This window comes from Nanorana parkeri, unplaced genomic scaffold (genome assembly GCF_000935625.1).
Source record: "Nanorana parkeri isolate BGI_ZX_2015 unplaced genomic scaffold, ASM93562v1 scaffold20, whole genome shotgun sequence".
Lineage (NCBI taxonomy): Eukaryota > Metazoa > Chordata > Amphibia > Anura > Dicroglossidae > Nanorana > Nanorana parkeri.
This window is the reverse complement of record NW_017306288.1, coordinates 3,388,947-3,414,810: the sequence shown is the minus strand read 5'-3', so window position 1 is coordinate 3,414,810 and position 25,864 is coordinate 3,388,947. Positions and strand designations below refer to the sequence as shown.

The 25,864-nt window shown below is 42.7% G+C and overlaps 1 protein-coding gene across 1 annotated transcript in view; it reads left to right on the top strand.

Moving 5' to 3' along the window:
• ARID4A (AT-rich interaction domain 4A) overlaps positions 1-25,864 on the top strand; it is an 89,355-nt gene that overhangs the window by 13,939 nt on the left and 49,552 nt on the right. The window contains exons 4-10 of the mRNA XM_018562177.1: positions 1,965-2,055; positions 3,669-3,748; positions 3,831-3,925; positions 9,484-9,613; positions 18,986-19,065; positions 21,799-21,872; positions 23,339-23,499. Of these exons, the coding sequence (XP_018417679.1) occupies positions 1,965-2,055; positions 3,669-3,748; positions 3,831-3,925; positions 9,484-9,613; positions 18,986-19,065; positions 21,799-21,872; positions 23,339-23,499 (711 nt within the window). The remainder of the gene's footprint in view (positions 1-1,964; positions 2,056-3,668; positions 3,749-3,830; positions 3,926-9,483; positions 9,614-18,985; positions 19,066-21,798; positions 21,873-23,338; positions 23,500-25,864) is intronic.

Genomic DNA, 25,864 nt, shown 5'->3' with positions numbered 1-25,864 from the left:
TTGAATACCCTCAAGAGCCAGTGCATTCAAAGAAGATAAAGCTTGTAGTTTGTAGGGTCTTCTATTAGGGCTAATTTAAGCAGAGGGTGAACTGCATCTTATATGTATTGTGGTTATTTATACACCGCTTTGGTGTTCACTACTGGGAAATGATGGCCATAAACTCTATGGGGTTGTTTTCCCCCCAAAAATGTTTTCCTCAGCATGTCACGACTAAGCAAGGGCACATACAGAATTAAATCAGACTTGTAGTGTGGAAGATGTGCCCAAAAATCAAGGACTAGTCATAATTTATTGCCTGTAGGTTCCCTGCATCTGATCTTTTCCCCAGTCATGCCTTGATTCACCTTTTTGTCTCTGTGTGGATGAAGCCATCTTGGTAGAGGACCAGAGCTTTGCTTCCTTATGTCGGAAGAGGCAGAAGCACAGGAATGCATACACTGCAGGTCCTCAGGAACAGCTTTCTCTGCAGCAAGTATTGAGTTCCGCACAGTAGTGACATCACCAAATCTTGAGACTAGAAGTTAAAGGCAGCAGTGGGCTAGATCTCACACTGGAGCTATTATGTTACAGAACAAGAGTGCATAGGCACCGTGACATTAGGAAGACAAATGTGTGGGTGTGCGTATAACTATAACTGTACCTGTATGAATCGGTACTATATTGTGTTTTTATATATCATTTATGTGTCTATGCCAACCCCCAGCGCTGCATTGTCATGATTTCCACTGACTGCTGGTAATTATACAGCAGAGCAGGCACAAACAACAAACCTCCATTTCCGTAAACCCATACTAGCTTTTCATTGTGTGCTTTATACATTGGAGCCCAGTAAGGATAAATGCACTTAAAAAGGATAACTATGGGGTTAGTGCTTTTCCCCATAGTTCTCCCCAGGGTTATGGGAGGACACAAACTAGCGTCCTCCCGTGACCCAAAGCTCAGTATACCGCGAGATACAGCTTGCGGTATACTGAGACCGCCGCAGCCAGGACGGATCCCGACATTACTGTCGAGATCCACCCAGCTGTGTGATTGACAGCTGGCTCTGCCTATCTGTGTGCTTTATGATGATGCAGTGGTGGCACCGGCATAGACACACCATGATTTTTTTAAAGGCCAATGATCTTGCCACAGGGCCAGCATAGACATTAAATTGTTCTGCTTGAATGGTTTAGGAAATCAGCTGAATTGCATATCCGCAAAATTTTAATTGTTTCTTAAAATGGAACTCTGGGGGAAACTCAACATTTTCTTTGCAGTGGGACATCCCTTCTGCAATAACTTTTGGATTAACCCTGAATTTCAGCTTTAAAACTTAAAAAACTATGAGGGAGTGAAAATCACTCAGCCTCATAGTTCGAGCTGGCGTGTGACGATGAAACTGTCACATGTCAGCTCAATGGATCGGGAAGTGAGAGAACACCTACTGTCGCTCACTTCTGGATCATGTCCCTGCAGAGAGCCGTGACTGTCACTCACGGCTCCCTGCAGGGATCCCCCCGATCCTCCAGCGATGACTGGCGGAACGGACGGTGGGGGGGGCGGGTACAGCTGGCTCTGCCTCTAGATAGGCAGAGCCAGCTGTCAATCACACAGCTGGGTGGATCTCGACAGTAATGTCGGGATCCGTCCTGGCTGCGGCGGTCTCAGTATACCGCAAGCTGTATCTCGCGGTATACTGAGCTTTGGGTCACGGGAGGACGCTAGTTTGTGTCCTCCCATAACCCTGGGGAGAACTATGGGGAAAAGCACTAACCCCATAGTTATCCTTTTTAAGTGCATTTATCCTTACTGGGCTCCAATGCACTTGCAATAATATAGATAAAGTATATGCCTTGGTAGAATTGCTGGAGGAAGTCATCGGGGCCAGGAAGCGTTTAAGATTTGGTAAATGTGGTCTAATGTGATTCTGTCAATTTTTGGAGATTCTGTCATGTTGATTGTGGACTCTCTGTATGTAGGTTGGAGCTACAGTGGAAATGAAAGCACCTGATGGATCCCTGCAGGAAGCAGTTATAAGTAAGCTGACAGATGCCAGCTGGTACACAGTGGGTGAGTATCATTCTATGCTAAATATTTGAGCACCCAGATCGGCGCTGTGTCTTACAGAAACGTCATTGCAGTACTAAACTTTGATAACATGGGCTTTGAACATAGAAAAATCACAACGTGCTCAGCTTATCTTATAATGACTCTCTGGGTTTGTATTGGTATGAGAAATATGTGAACTGCATCCCCACAAAATGAAAGTAAAATGATTACATCTGTCTACGGGTAAGGAAGAATGTGCCAGCTAAACCTCAAGTTAGACCCTGATGTGAAAATTGTTGATTTTGGCCAATTGTATGTTTTCCACACCAATCTATCATTTAGCATAGGTACACCAACATATTGCTTTACATTACCCTGGCCTCATTCTGCAGATTAATGGTGCAGTTAGGCAATGATCACATATCAACATCCTAATGTAGTGCATAAAAAAAAAAATCCGGAACCTTTGGCAAAACTTCCAGACACATAATAACTGCAATTGGTGAAATACCCGGAGATATGTGACCCAGCCTTGGTGTGAAGTTTTCTAAGTGATTTTCTCAATGAATTTTCTAAATTCTTTGTTTACTTTCCATATCGGGCCACCTTCTGGGCCAATTCATACTTGTACACGGCAGCAACGCATTCTGCCACAATGCATGCCAAAACTCCTACGTGTGAATGGCAGCCCAATGCACTGTAATGCAACGCATTGCAGCATACCACAAGGCAAGACCTGAGCGGAGTTTTGAAAAGGGGTCATGTACGTTTTTTCCGTTTGTCATGTGTTGGCATCCCATTTATAATGAATGGGCTGCCTTAAGGCAACATGCGTTGCCATGTGGGACAGTCAAGCAAAACAAATGGCAAACGCACTCATCCATTCGTTATCAGCTTTACAGCAAGGTGCACACGAAAGAGCTTCAAACAGTAAAAGAGCAAAAAGTTTCCCAGCACTCTCACCAGCCAGCATGCAAAAAACCTTTCTAACCATTAAGGTTAAAAGCAGAGGTTTAGATACACGTCTTCTGCAGAAAATGTGAAAGCTGCACAGCCACGTCAAGGCACCTCTATATAGTGCGGTTCTAACTCTAAACTATGAGAGTCTCCATCTTAGAGCACATGGGGCAAAAGATTAAATTGGGTGAAGTTTTGTCAGGGGGAAGCCCAACCTCCCTTAAAGGCACATGTACGCAAAAGGGACCCCGCACATCACAACGGCAGCTGAGATCCCCCATGCGTCACTGCACCAAATCAGTCAAGCAAAACAAATGGCAAACGCACTCATCAATTAATTACCAGCTTTATAGCAAGGTGCACACGGAAGGGCTTCAAACAGTAACATAGCAAAAAGTTTCCAGGCACACTCACCAGCCAGCATGCAAAAAAACCTTTCTAACCACTAAGGTTAAAAGCAGAGGTTTAGATACACGTTGGATAGACGTGCATCTAAACCACTGCTTTTAACCTTAGTGGTTAGAAAGGTTTTTTTGCATGCTGGCTGGTGAGTATGCCTGGAAACTTTTTGCTATTTTGCCATGTGGGACAGATCGCCTTAGTATGAATAGGCTCCCAGTGTGCAGTAATCTGGGAAGCTTGTTTTTAAATGTAAAATGTGTTTTATTGTTTTTCAGTGTTTGATGATGGCGATGAAAGGACTTTAAGACGGACATCTTTATGTTTAAAGGGGGAGAGGCACTTTGCAGAGAGTGAGGTAAGGCTAATGACATTCTCTTCTGCTTGCTACATGTGGTAATGGGAAGATTTGTTGACATTTCTACACCTCTGTTGAATAGACTTTAGACCAGCTTCCGCTAACCAATCCTGAACATTTTGGCACTCCGGTCATTGGGAAGAAATCCAACAGGGGAAGACGGTCGTCCCTTCCAGTGTGAGTTTAGTCAGCTTATAAGTAAGCTGACAGATGCCAGCTGGTACACAGTGGGTGAGTATCATTCTATGCTAAATATTTGAGCACCCAGATCGGCGCTGTGTCTTACAGAAACGTCATTGCAGTACTAAACTTTGATAACATGGGCTTTGAACATAGAAAAATCACAACGTGCTCAGCTTATCTTATAATGACTCTCTGGGTTTGTATTGGTATGAGAAATATGTGAACTGCATCCCCACAAAATGAAAGTAAAATGATTACATCTGTCTACGGGTAAGGAAGAATGTGCCAGCTAAACCTCAAGTTAGACCCTGATGTGAAAATTGTTGATTTTGGCCAATTGTATGTTTTCCACACCAATCTATCATTTAGCATAGGTACACCAACATATTGCTTTACATTACCCTGGCCTCATTCTGCAGATTAATGGTGCAGTTAGGCAATGATCACATATCAACATCCTAATGTAGTGCATAAAAAAAAAAATCCGGAACCTTTGGCAAAACTTCCAGACACATAATAACTGCAATTGGTGAAATACCCGGAGATATGTGACCCAGCCTTGGTGTGAAGTTTTCTAAGTGATTTTCTCAATGAATTTTCTAAATTCTTTGTTTACTTTCCATATCGGGCCACCTTCTGGGCCAATTCATACTTGTACACGGCAGCAACGCATTCTGCCACAATGCATGCCAAAACTCCTACGTGTGAATGGCAGCCCAATGCACTGTAATGCAACGCATTGCAGCATACCACAAGGCAAGACCTGAGCGGAGTTTTGAAAAGGGGTCATGTACGTTTTTTCCGTTTGTCATGTGTTGGCATCCCATTTATAATGAATGGGCTGCCTTAAGGCAACATGCGTTGCCATGTGGGACAGTCAAGCAAAACAAATGGCAAACGCACTCATCCATTCGTTATCAGCTTTACAGCAAGGTGCACACGAAAGAGCTTCAAACAGTAAAAGAGCAAAAAGTTTCCCAGCACTCTCACCAGCCAGCATGCAAAAAACCTTTCTAACCATTAAGGTTAAAAGCAGAGGTTTAGATACACGTCTTCTGCAGAAAATGTGAAAGCTGCACAGCCACGTCAAGGCACCTCTATATAGTGCGGTTCTAACTCTAAACTATGAGAGTCTCCATCTTAGAGCACATGGGGCAAAAGATTAAATTGGGTGAAGTTTTGTCAGGGGGAAGCCCAACCTCCCTTAAAGGCACATGTACGCAAAAGGGACCCCGCACATCACAACGGCAGCTGAGATCCCCCATGCGTCACTGCACCAAATCAGTCAAGCAAAACAAATGGCAAACGCACTCATCAATTAATTACCAGCTTTATAGCAAGGTGCACACGGAAGGGCTTCAAACAGTAACATAGCAAAAAGTTTCCAGGCACACTCACCAGCCAGCATGCAAAAAAACCTTTCTAACCACTAAGGTTAAAAGCAGAGGTTTAGATACACGTTGGATAGACGTGCATCTAAACCACTGCTTTTAACCTTAGTGGTTAGAAAGGTTTTTTTGCATGCTGGCTGGTGAGTATGCCTGGAAACTTTTTGCTATTTTGCCATGTGGGACAGATCGCCTTAGTATGAATAGGCTCCCAGTGTGCAGTAATCTGGGAAGCTTGTTTTTAAATGTAAAATGTGTTTTATTGTTTTTCAGTGTTTGATGATGGCGATGAAAGGACTTTAAGACGGACATCTTTATGTTTAAAGGGGGAGAGGCACTTTGCAGAGAGTGAGGTAAGGCTAATGACATTCTCTTCTGCTTGCTACATGTGGTAATGGGAAGATTTGTTGACATTTCTACATCTCTGTTGAATAGACTTTAGACCAGCTTCCGCTAACCAATCCTGAACATTTTGGCACTCCGGTCATTGGGAAGAAATCCAACAGGGGAAGACGGTCGTCCCTTCCAGTGTGAGTTTAGTCAGCTTTGTTTGTCATTCTGGATGCTTGCATGTTGTCCGGCTAATCACACGCATCTCGTTTGGTGGTCAGTCTGACCCGTAAAGAGGTACAGATCGTTGGCAGGTAAATTTCCCTAACCGGGTACCCACCAAAAATGACCTGACAGAAACGTAGACTTTCCCACACTTCAAAACTAAAACATTTTTTGGTTGGAGTTGGGCTTTAGGTTGCTCTTGATTTCGGTACATTTTATTACCATTAGCACTCCTATTTTTAATGTTCCTAACACTTCAAAACCTCGCCCAGATCTTTTAAAATATTTTTTGGTTAAGATTAATTATAATATAAGATGAATTATAGAATATATAATTTGCTTAAGATGAATTTACGTAAAGTTAAACTGTTGAAACAGTTAAACTTTTTGCATTAAGTTGTCCATCAGGTTCTTACTGCTGTTCAGTTTCGCACTTGGGATGTTTCACTCTTCCTTTCCAAGTGACCATATGGGAACTGAGGAGACATTTTACTGATTGGTACACAGGCAACGATTCAATGACAGTTGTGTTGTGGTAACTCCTGCAAAACTCTTCCTTGCAGACATGATACATGACTGTTGTATCTACAGGATCTGTTTACTGTCATATGCTTTCGCTGTCAGTACTCCTATGTGTGTATTGAAAAGCCAGAGAATTCAGTATGTGTCTTATACAATTTTATATTGTGTCACATGTAGCTTTTCGTGTACTGCAACTGCTTTTAAAGAGCCATGTCTTTGAAATGACAACACACACATCTTTAGAAATGTTTAGTAATGACAATCTACAAACCGATACTTCTAGATAATTGCCGGCTTTTTATTCTTTGCATACCTAATTTTTATTTTCCTCCCCATTCTTTTAAAAATGGCCTTTTTTTTTAATTAAGGGCAGATTAATAATCTCCCTTTACTTCCTGGAACTCTGGCACACGTGACTAGGACATGTTACCATGCACATCATCTCAGGGCAGGAAAAAACCTTTCCCTGAAATCTCATGAGATTACAATGCTCTGCTGATGTATCCTTCCCAGACTGCAAGGCTTGGGCACATTACATGACTAATGGCCAAGAGGACCAGGAAGCGCAAAAACAATAATTGTAAGTAAAAGAAAAAAAAAAATGTTTTTGCATATGTCTATTGCTTGCCATCAGCAGATATATGCAAATAAAAAGAGAGTTTAATTGTACTTTAAATGCTCGTTTGTGTCTAGGTGTTAAAATAACAATGATATACTCACCTAAAGCTCCGAGGTGGCCAGCTGTCATGGCACTCCTTCTAACCTGTCTTATCCTCCGCAGCACATTGGAATGTTCCTCAGCATCCTCACATCTATGAATAGTGAATAGATGTGGGGATTTACTGAACCTTAGACCGCTGCAAAGGGAAAGAGACATTGCAGGAACCGGTCTAAGAAGAAGCCGGCTTGGAGCTTTGTGTGAGCATATCTTTGTTTTTTAACTTAGACACATATGAGCAGTTAACCCTTGCAGTGAGGGGGTAGCCCCAATAAAAGGGTTAATACAAAATTCCTGGAGTTCTGCTTTAGCTTCAAGCAATGCTATAAATTACAAGCAAAAACTTTCAACTACTTAAACATTTCTGAATATTTGCCTAACTATAAGCAAAGCAATTTGAAAGTATATAGAAATGCCATTATGCAGCTCTTCACAGAGAACACAAATCAGGACAGCTCTCATCTCCACCGGATCATAACTCACCTGAGTTATTAATTAAGCACACAAGAACAAGCTGCACAGAAGGCAATTCCCCTGCAGATATGATTTTTTTTTTGGTGGGGGTTTAGGGCAGAAAGCTCAGCAGGATGACACACTTGCATCATAAGACCACAGGCCTAACCATTTCGCCACTTGCCAAAAAAACAAAAAAGAAGGGGTGTGCTACAAGTACAAGCGAATTCCAAAAATGATAACTGGCAACAAACTATAATTACATGGAATATAATGGGCTTCAGTAGACAAGGGAATAATTGTCATGGCAACATTGTAATTAAACAGTAGCTGACACATGCACACCGTATAGTGGACTGGAATTTCCTAGTCTCTTGGGGAGGTGAAAAAAAAACCAAGAAAAAAAAAACCCCACATTATTAGCTGGAGCATCAGAGATCATATTACATCATCGTTGTAACCTTTCCAAACCTTTTATGCACACGAGCAAAATGTACGAGTCATGAAAATTGCAGGGCCAGCAATAGTCACAATACACAGAACCTTTTTGGCAGGAGATACTTAATCGGCATCATCATAAGGACACTGACAGAAATTTTATATATATTGGACTAACAAAATAATATACCCCCTTTCACTAAAAATCACATCAGCATGCAGCTCTGCATACTAATATGAAATCATCTTCCATTAATTAGTTAAACAATATTTTTAAATTACCAAAAAGGTTATTACTTTACCTCTGTCTCTGCCGCTCGCTCCCGTCCAAAGATCTGAAGATTCTCAAGCGGCATGATAGGGCGGGCGCATGCACAGTACCGTGCTTCAGCGGGGGGAAGAGGCTAGACTCGCTGTAAGTCTATGCACGCAGCCGCGAGCATGCACGCTGGACAGACACCATGGGACCGGGAGAGACAGGAGTCTGCGCTGGATCAGAGAGCGGTACCAGTGCTGTAGAGATTGCTGAATACAAGTGGAAGGGACAAGATGATCAGATCAAGAGGAATCTGGGTTTAACACCGCGGATGTCAACTGGTTAAGGTAAGTCCTTGCACTAGCATGGGGGGGGAGGGGTATTTTTGACTTTAATGTCACTTTAACTCTTGCAGTGCGGGCAAAGCTCTTATTTAATCACTATTTCCTATGTTCCTGCTTTAGAGCGCATTTTGCCGTGTTTATATCTGCATTTAGAGTTTCTAAACGGATTCTAGATGCAATGAATTCTGTTTTTTCTCTAAATGTACCTAAACTGAACGGCCCTAAACGCAGGTAAACCTCTATCTAGTCTGAATTGCCTCTACCTACAAGATCTACACTAAAAGTCAATAGAGGTGTATTTATATGCTTTTTAGATTAAACTTGTTTTAAACATGTGTGGGGAATTTATCAGAACTGGAGCAGACACATTCTGGAGCAGTTGCCCACGGCAACCAATCGGCATCTCTTTTCAAATCTTACCTGAGCAAACAAAATGAGACCGAGAAGCTGATTGGTTGCCATGCACAGCTGATCCAGATTTTGTCTGCTCCAGTTTTGATAAATTCCCCCTGTACAGTCTAAACCAGGGGTAGCAAACCTCCCGCCCTCCAGCTGTGGTGAAACTACAAATCCCATGATGCATCTCTCTACGGGAGTCATGTCTGTGGCTGTGAGAATCTTGCAATGCCTCATGGGATTTGTAGTTCCACCGCAGCTTGAGGGCCGGAGGTTTACTACCCCTGGTCTAAACGCTGCATTGACATTGCAAGAGTGAATGCGGCCTTAAGAAATATTTTTCCACTATATATTTAAATGTTGATTTTCATGTTTTGCCTTAAGTGTCAGGGAGCCTCAACAGAGCTTGTGTAGCAGCCAGATGTTCTAGTTTCCCGGACATGATTTTAAACAGTGTTTGCCGTCTTTTCTTCTCCTGATAGGACGGAAGATGAGAAAGAAGACAGCAGCAGTGAAGAGGAAGAAGATGATGTGAAACGCATTGGAGATGAATTACTGGGAAAAGTAGTCACTGTCAACTGCAGCTTGACGAAAGAGTGTTATCCTGCTGTGGTGAGTACCAGTCATCATCTCTGCTCCTCACTGGGCAGTAGCACTGTACACATTTATAACGCAGATTTGTTAATGTTTAGTTCGTTTTGCCATCAGAATTAAACAGTTTTACAGTGGAAGCTGACTAACAAGGACACCTTTCAGTTTTACACACAAAGCTATTGGACAGGAAACTGTCTTGTGCTCCTAAATTGTAATGTTTTTAAGGACAAAAGGTTTTAATGCATGCATGTATTCAGATCAATATGATTCCGAATAAGATTGAACTTGTGCTTGTTTTGTGTCCGGGGAAAAGCTCTTCCCAAAGAAATGTACTTTTCTGAATCAGATGTGAATGACTGTAACTTATTTTACAGAGTAATTTTTCTTTTTTTTTTTTTTTCTTTGGGTTGTGAACAAACAGGGGGAGGGTTTGGACACCGGTCTGCTTTAATTGCTTTCCTGTGTCCCCCATTTGTGAGATTTCCACTCTTGGCCACTGTGGTTATCAGAACAGAAATATGGGGAAATAAGCTTTCACAAAAAGAGGAGGCAAGGAAAAGGTTCCAAAGTCCAAGTTGTTCTGGTGATAGCTGCCAAAGGTGGAACTTCATGTCATGTAGTGACGTTTCTTCCTGTCATGTCTCTGGAACTGGAAGCAAGAGGAAATCTTCACACTGGGGACACAGGCAGCATTTAAGATTGGAAGTGAGTCTTGGCTGTAGCTCTGCTTTAAAACTAGTTTGGTTTTATAACTATAACTAAAACTAATATTTTCCTAGTATGAAGTTTTTCTTAAGGCCCCATTCACACACGAATCGGCTTGCACGTACAGCTCCGTGCTGCGTGCGTGGCCATACCAAGTAGCTGCCGGGAAGGACAGGTGCTGCATGTGATTAAAACGCAGCCCCCGTCATTCTCTATGGGGCTACGCGGCCGTACGCCCCCCTACGCTCATCTCATTTGCAGGTCCGTAGGGGTGCGGGTTTTCTGGCCGGGACGCATACAGGATCCATTCCGGCGGTGTATGAATACGGTCACCCGCACCCCTACGGACCTGCAAATGAGCTGAGCGTAGGGGGGCTTACGGCCGCGTAGCCCCATAGAGAAGGACGGGGGCTGCGTTCTAATCACACGCAGCACCTGTCCTTCCCGGCAGCTACTTGGTACGGCCCCGCATGCAGCACAGAGCTGTACGTGCAGGCCGGATTGTGTGTGAATGGGGCCTAAAGGAGAACTATGTGGTGAGTGATTTCCACTCATCCTCATAGTTCGAGCCGACCTGTGACAAAGAAGCTGTCACAGGTCGGCTCTATAGCTTAGGAAGTGAGCAGAAACATGCCACCGATCCGTTTACTTCCCGATCATCTCCCTGCAGTGACGAATAGAGGAAGGAACACGGGTGGGCACAGGGGGCTCTGCCTCTAGATAGGCAGAGCCCGCTGTCACTCACGCAGCTGGGTGGATCTTGACTATTGTCGGGATCCGCCCCGGATGCGGTGCTTGGGTCACGGGACGAGGTTTCTATGTGACCTCCCGTGACCCTAAAGCGAACTATGGAGAAAAACACTCACCCCATAGTTCTCTCTTAAATTTAGTTTAATTGGCTTTGAAGCCCTCCCTAACCATATTGGTTTTGCTACACATGTTGGCTTTTTGTATCACTGGGCTGCCCAGTCGCAAGGTTTTGCTTTGCCTAACTGTGATGGCTTTACAAAGTTTCGCCAGATGGACACTAACAGTGACACTAAATTCAGGAGTTAAACCTTGAAAATGCTTTCAAGTACCTTAACTATTAATAAAAATGTGTCTTATTTGTGTATCACTCGGCTATAGATCTTCAAATCATCTCTGAATTGGCGCTGACACTGTCCTTCCTTCTGGAGGGTGGCCACTTTTGTTCCCCATGGTCCCTGTGTGTGTTGTAAAGTAGCCACCGCTCCAAGCTCACTCCTGTGATGGACTACAATCTCACTACAAATGATTAAACTAAACGTGAGATTGTAGTCCCATCACAGGAGTGAGCTTGGAGCGGTGGCTACTTTATTCATATTTCCAAGTTTTGCTCTGATTACCATACTGGCTAGGCTTATAATTGTAGATTATGCTGAGGTTGGTGTAAAGAAACCTGTTGAGCTGTCATTGGTAAGGGTCAAAGTTAGGGCTTGTTTACACTATTGATGCACCGATACTGATACTAGTATCGGTGCCAATGCCGAGTATTTGGGGGAGTACTTGTACTCTCCCAAATACTCCAAAGCCTAGCCCAATACTTCCGTTACTTTTTTTTCTTCAGTACTCGCCAATACCGAGTAACGGAAGTCCCATTCAGGAAGCCAGGCACCGTGTAAGGATATCCTGACGAGGGAGCATTGAGCTGGCTTCCAGGCCAACCAGGAAGCTGTGCGCCGCGTCATTACACAGCGCCCGGCTTCCTGATTGGTCAGAAAGCCAGCTCCATGCTTCCAGGCCAACCAGGAAGCTGTGCGCCGCGTCATTACACAGCGCCCAGCTTCCTGATTTGTCAGAAAGCCAGCTCCATGCTTTCTTGTCACCTAGTGACGAGAAGCATGGAGACGGCTTCCCGGCTAATCGGGAAGCCAGGTGGCGAATCATTACACGCTGCCTGGCTTCCTGAATGGGACTTTCGGTATCGGCGAGTGCCGGAAAAAACAAATATTGGTACTCTATACCGGTATCGGTGCATCCCTAGTTCACAACAAACAGAAAACACATGCACATTTACATGTGATTTTCTAACATATTTTTCTCTGTTGACATGGGGTTTTTTAACATAATTTTTGGCTTCCCCCTACTATTTTCTCTGACATCACTTCCTTTTCCTGTTGTGGCTAGATAATTATTTTGCATTGATACGTTTTTGTGCATTCCACTGCATAAAAATATAGCATACTTCCTTTTTTCCCACACTAGTATGCTGTGAACAGGGACATCAGTTGTTTTCATACTTCACTGGCTGTAAGCTTGTTCTGCGTCAGAGACTTACTAGGTGGTGACGTTGGGATCAGATGGCAGCCCTGGGACCTGCACCCTTTTTTTTTATTTATTTAAATCTGCATCTCCCTATTCATACCAGATGGCTTTAAAGGTCTGAAATCTGACCGCTGGCTCCACGTAGGAGAAGATATTCTGTGTTAGGTGTGTGATTTATAACTTTGGCCTTTTGTGTTCTGTTTTATGGATATATCTGCCACCGTGATATTTGACAAATTCCCTAAATGCTCTTGATCAGCCCTGCAATGAGACGAATGTACGTTTACGTCTGAGCTCCTGATCGTTTGTGGAAACGCTTTGCAGTGATTATTGAGTTGTTGAAGTTGGCTTGGCACCTGTCCCTTGGCAGCCTCAGCATAGTGGTTTTGGAGTACATAGCTTGGCTTTTTATTCCCAGACTGCTTTGCTTTCTTTTGTCAGGAATTATCTGGAAAAAGCCTATTTATCAAGGTTGAGTGGGAAATTAAAGCCGATCTCAACCCAGCTGACATTTTATTTTGTTTCAGCTGAGAGGAGGAAAAAGTGACTACTATTGTGTGTGGAGGGCAGAGCAGGCAAGTGCATTGAATAAAATGTGCACAATAATAAGGGGTCTAGTTGTCATTTTTTTTTTTCACCCAAGATTCTCACATTTTTCCAATTGAATGCAATGGGTGAAAACCTTTACCAATAGTCCCCATATTGCCTATACTTTCTGCATCGCAAAACTGAGCTTTATGACTGGAAGCTGATGTCTTTAAAGCTGAGCCTTGTTGGAAAATATTTTAGAAACGGGGCTAGTAAAGTAAGTTCCCCCTAATGAGTATAGTAGAAGTATGAATTCTGCTTAGTATGATTGAAGCCAGATACTACTTGCAGCACTGTATTTCTAGTGCTGTAGGGATGAGAGATGTGGCTGCGACAGTGAATGGCCCTAGTCACATTCTTGCCTCCTCTCCCCTTACCCAGTAAGAGAAAGCCTTGTACATTAATACCTCGGTTCACGGAAGCTTCTGTTCGTGAACAATTCGTTTCGGCAAAATTTTGCTTTCGTTCGCGAACTCCACATCGGGGGACGAACACGACTGCGGTCTTCTTCCACGCTCTGACACGTGGTCGTGACTTCCTCTAGTCGCAGACAGACCTGTGCACACTTGCTGTGAAGCTTTTTTGTGTGCTTTTTAGCACATATCGTACTGTACAGTATTATGTGCTTTTTTGTGATTGGACAAGGGGGCAGGGATGAGATTGGAGCCCTTCACTGTCACAGACGCATCATTCATCCCTGCAGCGCCAGAAATACAGCGCTGTAAGTAGTACCCTGCATCAGTCATAGTAAGCAGCATTCATCGTCCTCCTCCTAGTCTAATTATAAGACCCCATTCACACTGAGCGATTTGTAGCGCAATTTCAGCTCAAAACTCGCTCAAACATCAGCTCAATGTAGCTTATCCAATGCCTTTTGATGGAGCTGCTCACATCTCACAGCTCAATGTCGCTTGTAGCTCAAGCTTGTCGCTTGAACATGACCTATTTTTCGGCATATTTTGTGCGATTTGGCCAATAGACTTCAATGGTGTAGCTCAAGTGACAGAAGTGTCCCTTTTGCACAGAAATATAAGCAGGAAACGGGGAGAGGAATTATGTTACATCAAGACTTTTTTGATTGGATACAGCCCAATTTAGCAGCTACGAAGTCCATGCCAAAAGTAGCGCTGCGTAGCACGACAATATGTGCACTGTAGTTTAATGTGTCTCAAAGTCGCTCAGCTCAAATCAGCGCTGATGTAGCTCAGTGTGAATGGGGTCTTAGGGTTACCTTATTTACGTGTGTCGGGGGTAGACACATTTAATATTAGTCAGGAGCAAGTCTGTTCAATTCATGAGCCAGCAGGAGCTTAGGAGGCAGCTCTATTGGCAACAACTAGAGAGAACCTCAGAAGTTAGTTGCCATCTTTTTTAAGAAGCATTGTCTACCTGGCTCCTATTATTTTTACGGTCCGGTTCTAAAATATTTTTTTTTGTACCTTGGAGTTCACCTTTTTTATATACCCACTGACCTCTTACCTCTCGGGGGCTCAAGCCGTGAGCTCTTACAATATAATCTTCTGCTGCTTCTGTTCACTTCTTAATTTCCCTTTTCCTGTTGCAGAAGGAAGGAATCTAAAGCAAACTTTTTTTAATTTGGTATGGAAATGTTGGAACTGCCATCAGATAATTTTTTTGGTCTGTTACCCTACTGGGGAGGTTTACCCTTTCATTCATCCCAATGACCATTGTTCCTAGGACTGAAAGTAAGGTAAAATTTTGAGGTGACCACAGACCAGAATAAAGTCTACCAATGGGAACACTTGTAGCGTTGATGAACGTCTGAGAGGACTCCGCTCACTGCAGAGATGACCTATCATTTCCTGTTTTGTCTACCAGACAGAAAGTGAAGGGATATCTCCCCAATGGGACATGGGGTTCGTATTCTAAACAAAACAAAATAGCGTTAGATGTACTTTTAACATGTAGTTAATTAATGGTGCACCATGCTGACTTGGACCTTCTGCAGCAGGTGGGGATGGCTGAGAACTTTTTGTTTTTGTAGAGATCTTTTTGCTGGTGCTTCTGTTAGATGTGTCAGAAGTACAGGCCGACATCCACCCAGCTTTTAAATGGTTTAGGGTCCAGAACGTTTTAAATGTAGTGAGTTTTCTGGTCTCTGATGGAGATGAATATCTACTTGCAGTATGCTTGTGCGCGCTTTGAGGCTAGTTAATTGCCAGCATAGAAAGAGGTGCTCGCTTGCTTTGTTTGCTTTGCACAAGTAAATTATGAAGGCTATCACTACTGACCTCTTTAGATGTTTGTTCTCGTGTTGATTTAATGAAGAATCAAGCCTCATGCAGCCAGGCAAATGGTATTTGCAGAAGTAGTCCAGCGATGGCAGCCCCCACTTTTCTCTTGTGACAGGAGTACTTTTGATTCTTGAAGTTTTAGCCCACCCCTTTATTTATTGGGCCTGATTTAAAGGGCAGTGAAATCCACCATCACAATATTGGACCAATTTATACAGATTCTGTTTCTTACAACTGGAATATTGTGATGTTAGGCCTGTGAGGCTAAAGTAAGGTATGCATGGGACGATTTTCGGCCAATCGCCTATGAACAGGCCAAAATCTGCACAGTGGATGCCGCTGTTGGCACTTTTCCTACCAGCATCCCTTGATCAGATCGATGTAGCTGGTTGGGAAATGTTGAGCCGAGTGGAGCTAGCAACCAATTAGTTTGTGGCCACAGGCAGAATGCAATGCAGACTGCGGGGGATTCATCCATCACACTCGTAAGCGTTGATGGAGGAACCTGTTCTATTATTATTTATTATTATTATTATTATTATTATTATTATTATTATTATTATTTTTTGTTCAGCCTGTGGGCTGAAAGAAACATTTGAATCTTGCATACTCGGCTTAAAAAGGGAATTCAAGGAGAGCTAATATTCGCAAAATAGGGTGACCTAGACTTTGGCGCTGTCAGGGAGGCCTGCAAAGTATGTGAAACTATCTGTGGACACCTCAACGAAGGGCCTGCTTTCTGGCTACCCTGGGAGTTTTTTTATGTAATGAAGAATAATAACTGCACTCTGCGTCGTAAAAAGAAAATAAATGTGCGTTTGAATTCTTTTTTTTTTGCATTGGAGCCAGTAAAGCATTGCAACGGCAATCTGCTGATTGTGGTTCCAGTGCTACTGGCTACTGCAGACTCATCTCCTTTCTCTGTGTGTACCAAGATACGGACATACAGTAACATGGTTGGGAGGAAGAATGACTGTGATTTCAATGCACTTGTATTCCATTCAGAACTAAATGTTCCTCTGCTGTGGTGCCAGATGGATCTTTAACTTCTCTATTCACAGTTCCTGTCAAAGGATCTGTGAATGGATGACGAGGCTGTGTGGGCAGAGGCATGCACAGCCGCATCAACTTCAGATATGTACACAAGCGTGTGGGGAGAACAACTTCATGATTCAGGTAAGGGGGGGTGCAGGGGGACTGTGTTTCATGTAGCAACCTATATATGGGTGTAACATGAAACATGGTCGGAAGGGTCCACTTGGCCATTAATAAGAGCTTCTGGATTTTTTTTTTTTTTTTATTGCATCTCGTTATTTCAAATACACCATTTGAACTTCCTAGCTTTTCAGCTGCATTGAGTTCACAGGTTTTCACTGGAATTAAAATTAATGGTAAGTCGCCAGGATCGCTTCTGTTGTAAAGCCGACAGTCGGCTCTACAAGTTTAAACAGAGTCCCGGCGGCAAAAGTCGCCGGGAGTCTGTTTAAACAGCCCCGATGCTGGCGACGTACACTGTACGTCGTCAGTCACGAAGGGGTTAAATGTAAAAGCCTGCTTATTGAAACAGGTCTATGTCATTGCAGACTGGTGAGGTATGAAGCTCTTACTAGTTCAAGGTTAGGCCATATTCAGGGCTTGTCCACACCACATGCATTCGAGCCATGTTGGCATACTCCCAATGCACAGACAGGGCAAAAAGTCTGTAATGTCAGTTCACACCAGAGCATTGCGGTGGTGTGCACTGGAGAATCAGTACTGCATGCTGTACTTTTTTTTCAGGACAGTATGTTGCAATGCTTCTGTAGTAAATAATACTGAATTCAATTTTGCTTGTAACATTCAATAAAGTTCTTACCCCCACCCCCCCAAAAAAAAAAACCTGATAGTGTGATGCGCCTGGATCAGTGCAGTAGCAATGTTCCTCCCAGAGTACAACACCAGCTGTGTGTTCTGCGTGGCTGGCTGGTGTGAATGAGCCCTGAATGAAATGGGACCATGTATGATAAATATTTCACTCATCATGGCTACAGCTGTTCTTTCACAGCATCATATTCCTCTTCTTCTTTTGGCTCCATTCACACCTAGGTGACAGCGCGTTTACACGTAGAAACAAGTGGTTTTTGCACACATAGGGAGGGAGGAGGTGGTGTGTAATTCATGGAAGAAAACTGGAAGGGTGATAATGTTTAAGATTTCAGGTAAGTGTACAGGAAGTCACAAGACTGCAAGATTTCTGGCAGGAGCAACAGGTATTTTTCTGTACTTGCAATATATGTACTTCACCTGATAAAATAAAACGAATGCAGCCAGCATATCGAAGGATAGGTAAGCTAATCATATAGATAGATGGAGATATAGATATATATAGATATAATTTATTTCCTTTAAATAGATTTTTAAGGCTTTATGGTCTCAGTCTTGCATAGGTCATGACTTATTCTCTTTAATACCAACTACAGGAAATACCTATTAAACTATTTCCAATTAGTCAAATTTGAGACCCCCCCATATTTTTACATGGTCCCATTCACACATATATCTACAGAAAATAATTTTAAAAAAAAATATATCTTACTGTTTGGAGCAGATTATACATCGGACACTACATGCAGCTTCTAGTGGTAGTGGTCGAGGGACAGTTTCTTGCAACATACACTGTCTTGAAATCTTTAACCCGTGGTTGCCACTGACAGTCCTGCTCATCTAGTCAACAAATGATCATGAAATCTGCCAGCTCAATACAGATGGAATTAATTATGGCAAACAACCCCCCCACCCCCCTCAAACAGTGAGGACTATGCAGGATTTTTCAGTCCTGGAGTTTCTAGAAACTCTGAAAAGGTAAGAAGCCATTTTTAAATATTTGAAGCAGAACTCTGGGGAAAACTTTTATAAACCATTGTAGTGGGGCTACCCCTGCACTGCAAGTGTTAACTGTTCATTTTGTGCCTGATCTACTGAGCTGGCTGGCTGTGACATCACTCCCTCCAATTTGCAGCGATGGTTTGTCCCTCAGCATCCTCATGTCCTATACACTGTGTATAGAGTGCAATGATTTATGGGACCTTAGACTGCTGCAGCGGAGGGGGTGAGAGGCTTCAGGGACCGAGCAAGCCGTCTCTGAGGCTCCACGTGAGTATAACTTTATTCTCCTCCCTAGACACAAATGAGCAGTTGACCCTTGTAGTGTGGGGGTAGCCCTTCTGCAAGGGTTTTATAATAATTCTTTGTTAAAGTTGTGCTATGAGAATGAGAGCATACAACCAATATAAACTTCATGTACACATATAACAGTGAGCGGAGTGCCACCAATGGTTTTCTTGTTGAGATCACCATGTACATTCATCTTTTGAGTTTACCAAGCGACCATCATGTAGCTAAACAGGCTTTTGGTTCAGAATGGAGAAGCCACATCCTGTGTGTAAGTTAGGCCATTTCAAATGTCATTCGACCCTCTGATATGTTTTGTACATAAATGTATTTTTCAAAGATGTCGGCTAGTTTGTTTTCAAAGAAAAATAACAGAACTTTATTGTTTTTTCTTTGCCTGTCTTAGGTGGTGTCACCTAGTTGCAGCGATGAAACGTCGGTGAAAAAAGACCAGTGTTTGGTGCGATCGTTCGCAGATGCTAAATTGTGAGTAGCCACAAGTGATAACAAAATATATGCTTGCATGAACCGGCTGCAGCAGTACCTGCACAGAAGAGTCAGTTCCTCATAGCTGAGGGCAAGTTTTCTAAAACGGGCAGGAAATGTAATTGCTGAATCGTATTGTATTATTTATAATAGCTTGATGTTGTCCTGAACTTGCTCAGAACCATTGCTGGAAAAGCTTTGTTTCCTGCGTCAGGACCACAACTTTTGTTTACACATAAATATGGGATGCAATGATAAAACGCACCGGGGGGAATTTCTTAAACTGGAGCAGCAGTGCATGGCAACCAATCGGCTTCTCTCTTCAGTTCAATTAAGATTTGAAAATAAAAGATAGAAGCTGATTGGTTGCCATGCACAGCTGCATCAGATTTTGCCGCCTCCACTTCCCCCCACTTCCTTTTTTTTTTTTTCTTTTGCTCAGCCTCCAATTTTTACCTAAGTCTGTTTGACTTAAACAGGCTTCCCGGCCAATCAGGCTGGGAAACAGGCTTCCCGGCCAATCAGGTCATTACTCGCCGCCCAGCTGGCTCCATTTTCCCCTTCCTCTGACCGGAAGTTCCGGTATTGGGGAAGGTATCGGAGCATATGGTCAAGCAAACCAAGAAAGCATGTTTCAAACGGGGGTAAGATCAGATGGGCTAAAAGTAAGGAAATCGTAGATAGAAATGTGAATATACAGCAGTGGAAGAATACCAGATCTAGACAGAGAAGAGGAAGATGTAAGGTCAAGAGAAGTTTATAGATAGTTTGAGAAGTGTCATGCCATAAGTCTATTTTAGATGAGAAGTAGCAGATATGAACAGAGTGTTATACAATGTATAATGCAGTAAAAATATACTTAAACAGTGATTTTTGGAAAGTAGCACAAAACAATGTGTCCGTATACAGTAATTGGAAGAAAAACATGTTTAATCAAATCGTTCTTGTTCTTTAGGCGAGATGCATTGAAAATTTAGTGATGCATTGAAAATTTTAATAATCTCCTACTAGAACAGTGAACATTCTGTATTCTGATGGGGCACATAATAGGTCTTTATTTTTCCTAGAAGTCTACTGTGGAGATAATTGAACGATATGTGATAGTGGAACTTTTGTTCTCACAAGTGCAGGGGAAACAGCAAGCGAAAGAATGGGGATTACCGTCATTTGTCGTTTCGCAAGTAGTAAAGGGGCTGTTTTGTGGCTTAGGAACTTGCACAGGTCTCTGTGGCATCACTTATGCCAGGGGTAGCCAAACTCCAGCCCTCCAGCTGTGGTGGAACTACAAATCCCATGAGGCATTGCAAGATTCTCACAGCCACAGACATGACTCCTGGAGAGAGATGCATCATGCAATTTTGTAGTTTCGGCACAGTTTGAGGGCCGGGGTTTGGCTACCCCTGACTTATGCTATACCCACCACCCAGACAATTTTTTTTTTTCATCTTACATCCGCATTTTTTTCCGAGTGTGAACATTTAACTCCATAGTTGCTGCCTGCACCCCCGATAGGTCTATGGGTTACTTTTGCAGACCTCTACTATAGGTTGGTGCCAAGACTGCATGGATAGTAATTGGAGGAAATAACTTCTGTATGCCTGAAGCATATTACTGTATTAGAGGGATAAAATTGGATGTATTAATTGCCTCAAAACAGCTGCTTATTATGTAACAGATTGCAGTGTTTAACCAGTGCTTAAGTGCTTTCTGCTTGCTGGGCATTACAAATAGAATGGTGCCACCGTGTGGTTAGCATTTTGAAGGACAGAATATATTTTTTCTTTCAAGCTGTTCACTTTTAAATTCTTTAGATTGTCCTGGTTTCATTTGAGTTGCAAGATGGTTCATCTACGGCTACGCTTTTAACATGTTTACTTTGATCTACGATTAGCATAGTTAAGAGATTTTGATGTTATATCTGTAGTAGAGATTGGCTGTAAACCTTTACTAGTAGCAGTAGATAAGCCGTATGTCACTGTTCTGAGAGCGCATTGTTTATCCTACTGCTAATTACATCAAGTACCTTTTGTGGGTGTTAGCTATGATCAGGTGGAGCTCTAGCCAAAAATCTTTTTTCTATTTTTGATCAGTGTGGGACGAGTTAAAACAGGAGTTTTTTTGCTGCGTCTGCCCCCATTGTGGCAATTTCCTCTCGCTTCCTTTGCCGGGGGTCCTGGGGGTGAGGAGAAATTGCTTCAATAGGAACACATATGGCTTTAAACACTTGGGTTTTAATCCTTTTCCACCCTGTCCAAAATCTGCAAATATTTAGCTGGTGTTGGGCTCTCAAACTAGTAAAGTAATAGACATTGCACTTACAGTTGTACAGTATTGTGTCAGAAATGTATAGTGTTTTCCTTGATGAAGTTATCTGTTGAAAAATGTACAAAAGAATCTCTTACTGGACAGACAATCCAAATTTTTAATTTAACAAGGCTAAAAATCTAATCTTTCAATGGGGACACTTATTTGATGACAGTCTAAGAAGGTGTCCTTCACTTTGGGGGTTTTCCTCCCTTCCTTTTTTTGGCTTTAGATGCACTTAAACCTGTTCAAAGAGAATATTTCCTTCTATTCAGATATCTGTGAAATTCTGATAAACGCTTATTTAGCAAAGTATAGGATCCTCTCCCTGAGCCACTTTGTATTCAGGATGTCTTTGTTTACATCTGTCAGTCTGTTTTCCAGCATAAAGAATTTAGAGACATGTGTGTTATGTTTTTTTTTTTCCAGCCATTCTGTTATAAGGAAAGATATTGAGGAACTTGACATCAATACGTTGACACTGGAAAGCTCTAGTAAACCAGGTATGTAGCTTGTCGTGGTCTTGAGTCATTACTTTCTTTGTGGTTTTACCTGCAGGTAAACGGAAAGTTAGAAGTCTCTTGTATTTATTCTTTAGATTGGATTTTAAAATATAATGATTGATTTTATTATGGTCCACTCTTCTTTCTATTTATTGCCTTTGTTTACCTTTTGTGTGCCCACATATCTCTTCTACATCAGTCCATACTCGTGAATAAGCTTAGTCTAATGTTCCAACCACAGTCTTAATATCAGGTGCCTACTTCGGCTTGTAGCCCTTTAGAAATATAGACTGTGATGGGCGTTTAACAGCAGACCGAATCATTGTAAAGCAACTGCGTTATCCAAAAATATTCCATGCCACCCGCTTTCCTAAAATGTGGGATGAGTTCAACATCTGCTCCGCTAGGGCTTAGGATGGAAGTTTACAGTTGCAAGTAGAAAACATGTGGTTTGTTCTCCATGTTGATGCACAGCTGGGTGCATCACTTTGAGGAACATTAAAGCACTTCTCTCATGAGTGATGTATGGGTGGCTGCCATTTGTGGCCTCCTTCTGAACATGCTAGTTGCCTGGCTGTTTCAGGTCACTTTTAGGTCATATATACCTTTGGATCACTTTGGACTGCATTAAAGCCAGAGAATCAGCATGATAGCCAGGAAACTATTCTCAAAAGGAGTCTGCATTATTCTCTCATGAGAGTCTGTGTTGGTGACTGCATGTGTTTAGAATGCATTAGGGAGAATGTCCTGTGAGGTTTCTCTTTCATCCAAGTCATGGTATCTATAGCAGTAGTTCTGTTCCACTGGGCTTATTCTGTGGTGTTGGAGATATTTTGCTGCTTAACCAGGTAGCTGCTTCAGATTATGCGACTGATTACTTTAAGCCATTAGAGAGACTATGGATGTTTTAATGCAGACAGTAATGTGTTCACCTCTGTGGTCTGGAATGGACATGTTGGAGAGGACAGTTCTTTGATTAGATGATCACATTGTGAATTGGGCATAGCACTGGCTTTGGGTTGTAAATGAGAATGAATAGCACACATAGCTGGAGCCCATTGTCATCATGGCAGGAAAATAAGCTTGCAAATAGAGCAAGAACAGTAAACATACAGCATTTAACCACCACAGCTCCACAGCTTTTCTTAAAAGTGACTAAGCTAAAAATGCTGCAAAACTGCAAGAATGGTAAAATCAATTTCTCAGTTCCCTGGAGCCCCTGGATTTGAGATATATATTTTTAAATTGGAGCCTCCAGCATTTGACTTTGAGATGGGTGAGCTAAGGTTTGGCACCACCAAGGGCAGATGTGTAGGTCCTCTGTCTAGACACTTGTTTTTAGTACCTGGCAGGTTCAGTTTCTGCAGAGTCCTAGTGCCACTAAGTATTTGAATAGCACGCTGATGCCAAGACCAGAACCAAGTAGACTGAAGGGAAAAAAAACACACAATTTTTTGTTTCTTCAGGTTTAAAGGAAGCATTAACTTTCCTGAAGTCACGAGCGGTCCCAGACAGCTGGAAAATGGACATGAGTGAAATTCTGGAATCTTCCAGCAGCGACGAAGAAGAAGGGGAGGCAGATGGTAGTGATGGGGGGCCGAACAAAGAAGAAGAGGAGGAAGCAGCGGTAGGTCATGTTTTCATTTTTATATATACTCGATTAATTCCTCACCAATAAACCAGCAATACACTTTTCTTAAACACTAGAATTTTGTCAACTAAGTAGACTTTCACATACTTGCTTATATATTGAAAGCGGACCTTGCACTCCATGAAAAATCCACCTTTCTAGCGTCTTCCCTCCTGCTGAAATGCCACATAACACGTTAATAAAACACCTGCTGAATGCTGGCACACCGCATGCAATTGTATGTGAAGCAATTACATGCAGTAAGGAATCAGTCCATATACTTGGATGCATCGCTTGTGCATCCAGAGATAGTGATTGCTTCCTAACCACGTGCGGCTGCTGTCACCCGATCATTAACTTGAACGGGTGACAGCTACCGCTTGTAGATGGCATTTTTGGGATTCCTTTTGCAGGAAATCAGAATTTCCTGATGCAGGAATCCCTAAATGCACCTACATAGTAGGTGTGAATGAGGGTTAAATCTCATAAGAAAATTCTGCAGCACAGTGCAGGATCAACTTCTCTTGAGACCTGGGCTACTCTGCCTTCTACAGGATCTCACCAGAAGGAGGATGATCTCACCTTTGCTTAGCAATGCAGATGCAGGGGAAAGGAAAGTACATTATCTAACCCCCCATAGGTGTTGGGTTTTTTCTTTTACATTTTTTGCAATAGGATGGCCAAGCTAGAAAAGCAGACTTTGCAATTTAGGTGCAAGGTCCGCTTCAAGTGAGTTGTAATAAAGGGCAAGGCCTCCCAACACAAATATTTTGGTTTTAGATGAATACTAATAAGGTAAATTGACCATCTTTTTATCTCTGAGACTCTAATAGTGAACATTTTCCTCCAATAAGGTGTGTGTGCTCACCCGCAATGCTGTAAAGGGTTCTTTTAGCTAGACAATTATTTTATTCTTCATATGAGGGGGGATCATGTCTGTATAGTTTGGCTGTCAAATGGAGAACAGAACTGGGGATTCTGATTGGCATATAAATAGCCATAGGAGTCCCTAAAAGGTATTAGATGGCCGTTTGTGATCTTGACACTGACGGAAACCTTGTGAAGCTGAGATACCAATTCTTGTTGACTGACTGAGTAGGATGAGACCATAATGGTGTCATCAGCCATATTGATAGGCCTGAAATTGTATAACTCGACTCATGAGCATGGGATTTTATGCTGCCACCAAGGTATACCAAGGTGTACATGCACAGCTCAGTGTATAGTCAAAAGAGGCATTGCTGGCAGACAGAAGAACTTTTTTTTATTGCAGAAGAGACTTTTTTTGTAACAAAAGCTTTCCTGACAGCAATGTTTAAAAGGCTACAATTTTGTTTTAACATCCCCAAACTGGAGCCAAAGGAAGCTTTGAAGGCTTTAACAAAGCTGCTGAATACTTGCCAAAAGCTTTTGAAACACTTTCCAAAAGCTTCCAGTACACACTGCTTTTGTACAAGCTGAAGCCCATGTTACTGGGCCAAGCTTCAGTATCTTGCTAGTCGGCCCCACTGGCTGTCAAAATACCTGAACAATGCCTGCATCCAATCAGATTGTTCAGGTATTTTGACAGCCTGCAGGGCCGACTAGCGAGATACTGAAGCTTGGCCTTCAGTATCTTGCTCATCCCCCCCTGGCTCTCTAACTGCATCCAATTAGATTGTTCAGGTATTTTGAAAGCCGACACTTGGCCCAGTGGGAGATTCCTCCATCCACACATATTAGCGTAGATGGAGGAATCTGTTGCCCTTTTTCCATCTGACCATAGACATTCTGCAGATAATCTATAGGTGTATGACCAGGTTTACTCTTACTGCTGAAGTAATACAGCTGTGGTGGTCAGCTTTGTAAATGTGGAGGGCCTCAAGTGTGATCCTTGATATTCCCAGAGGGCTGCACAATAGCTTTAGTCGTGTTTATTCTATTAGCATTTTTTTTCACCTAATTTTTATTTATTTATCCCAGCCATACACACCCTCCCCCAGGCACCTCTGCAGCAACAGATCAGTTTTAACAGTGATCTTGTAAACATAGAATAGGTCACTATTGTAGTGATAAGTTGCTGCAGGGGGAGTCAGGGCAGAGCTTGTATACACTGGTATATGCTGGAGGAATAGGAAGCGACAGCGAAATCATAGCATTCCTTCTTTAAATACAATACTTCTAATGGGGCTCTCTGTAGCAGGATATGAAGCCCAAGATTGTAACAAGCTCAGCGCCTAGGTTTAGTGCTGCACCGCAGCTGGTGGCTTCAGGACTCAGGGCCCTGTCACACCATCAGGAGCGCTTTCCAGTGCGTTCAGCCACTGGAACCCAACGCGGCCGGCTCAAATTTTTTGGGGGCGGGAGGGGGTGTGGCGGTGCA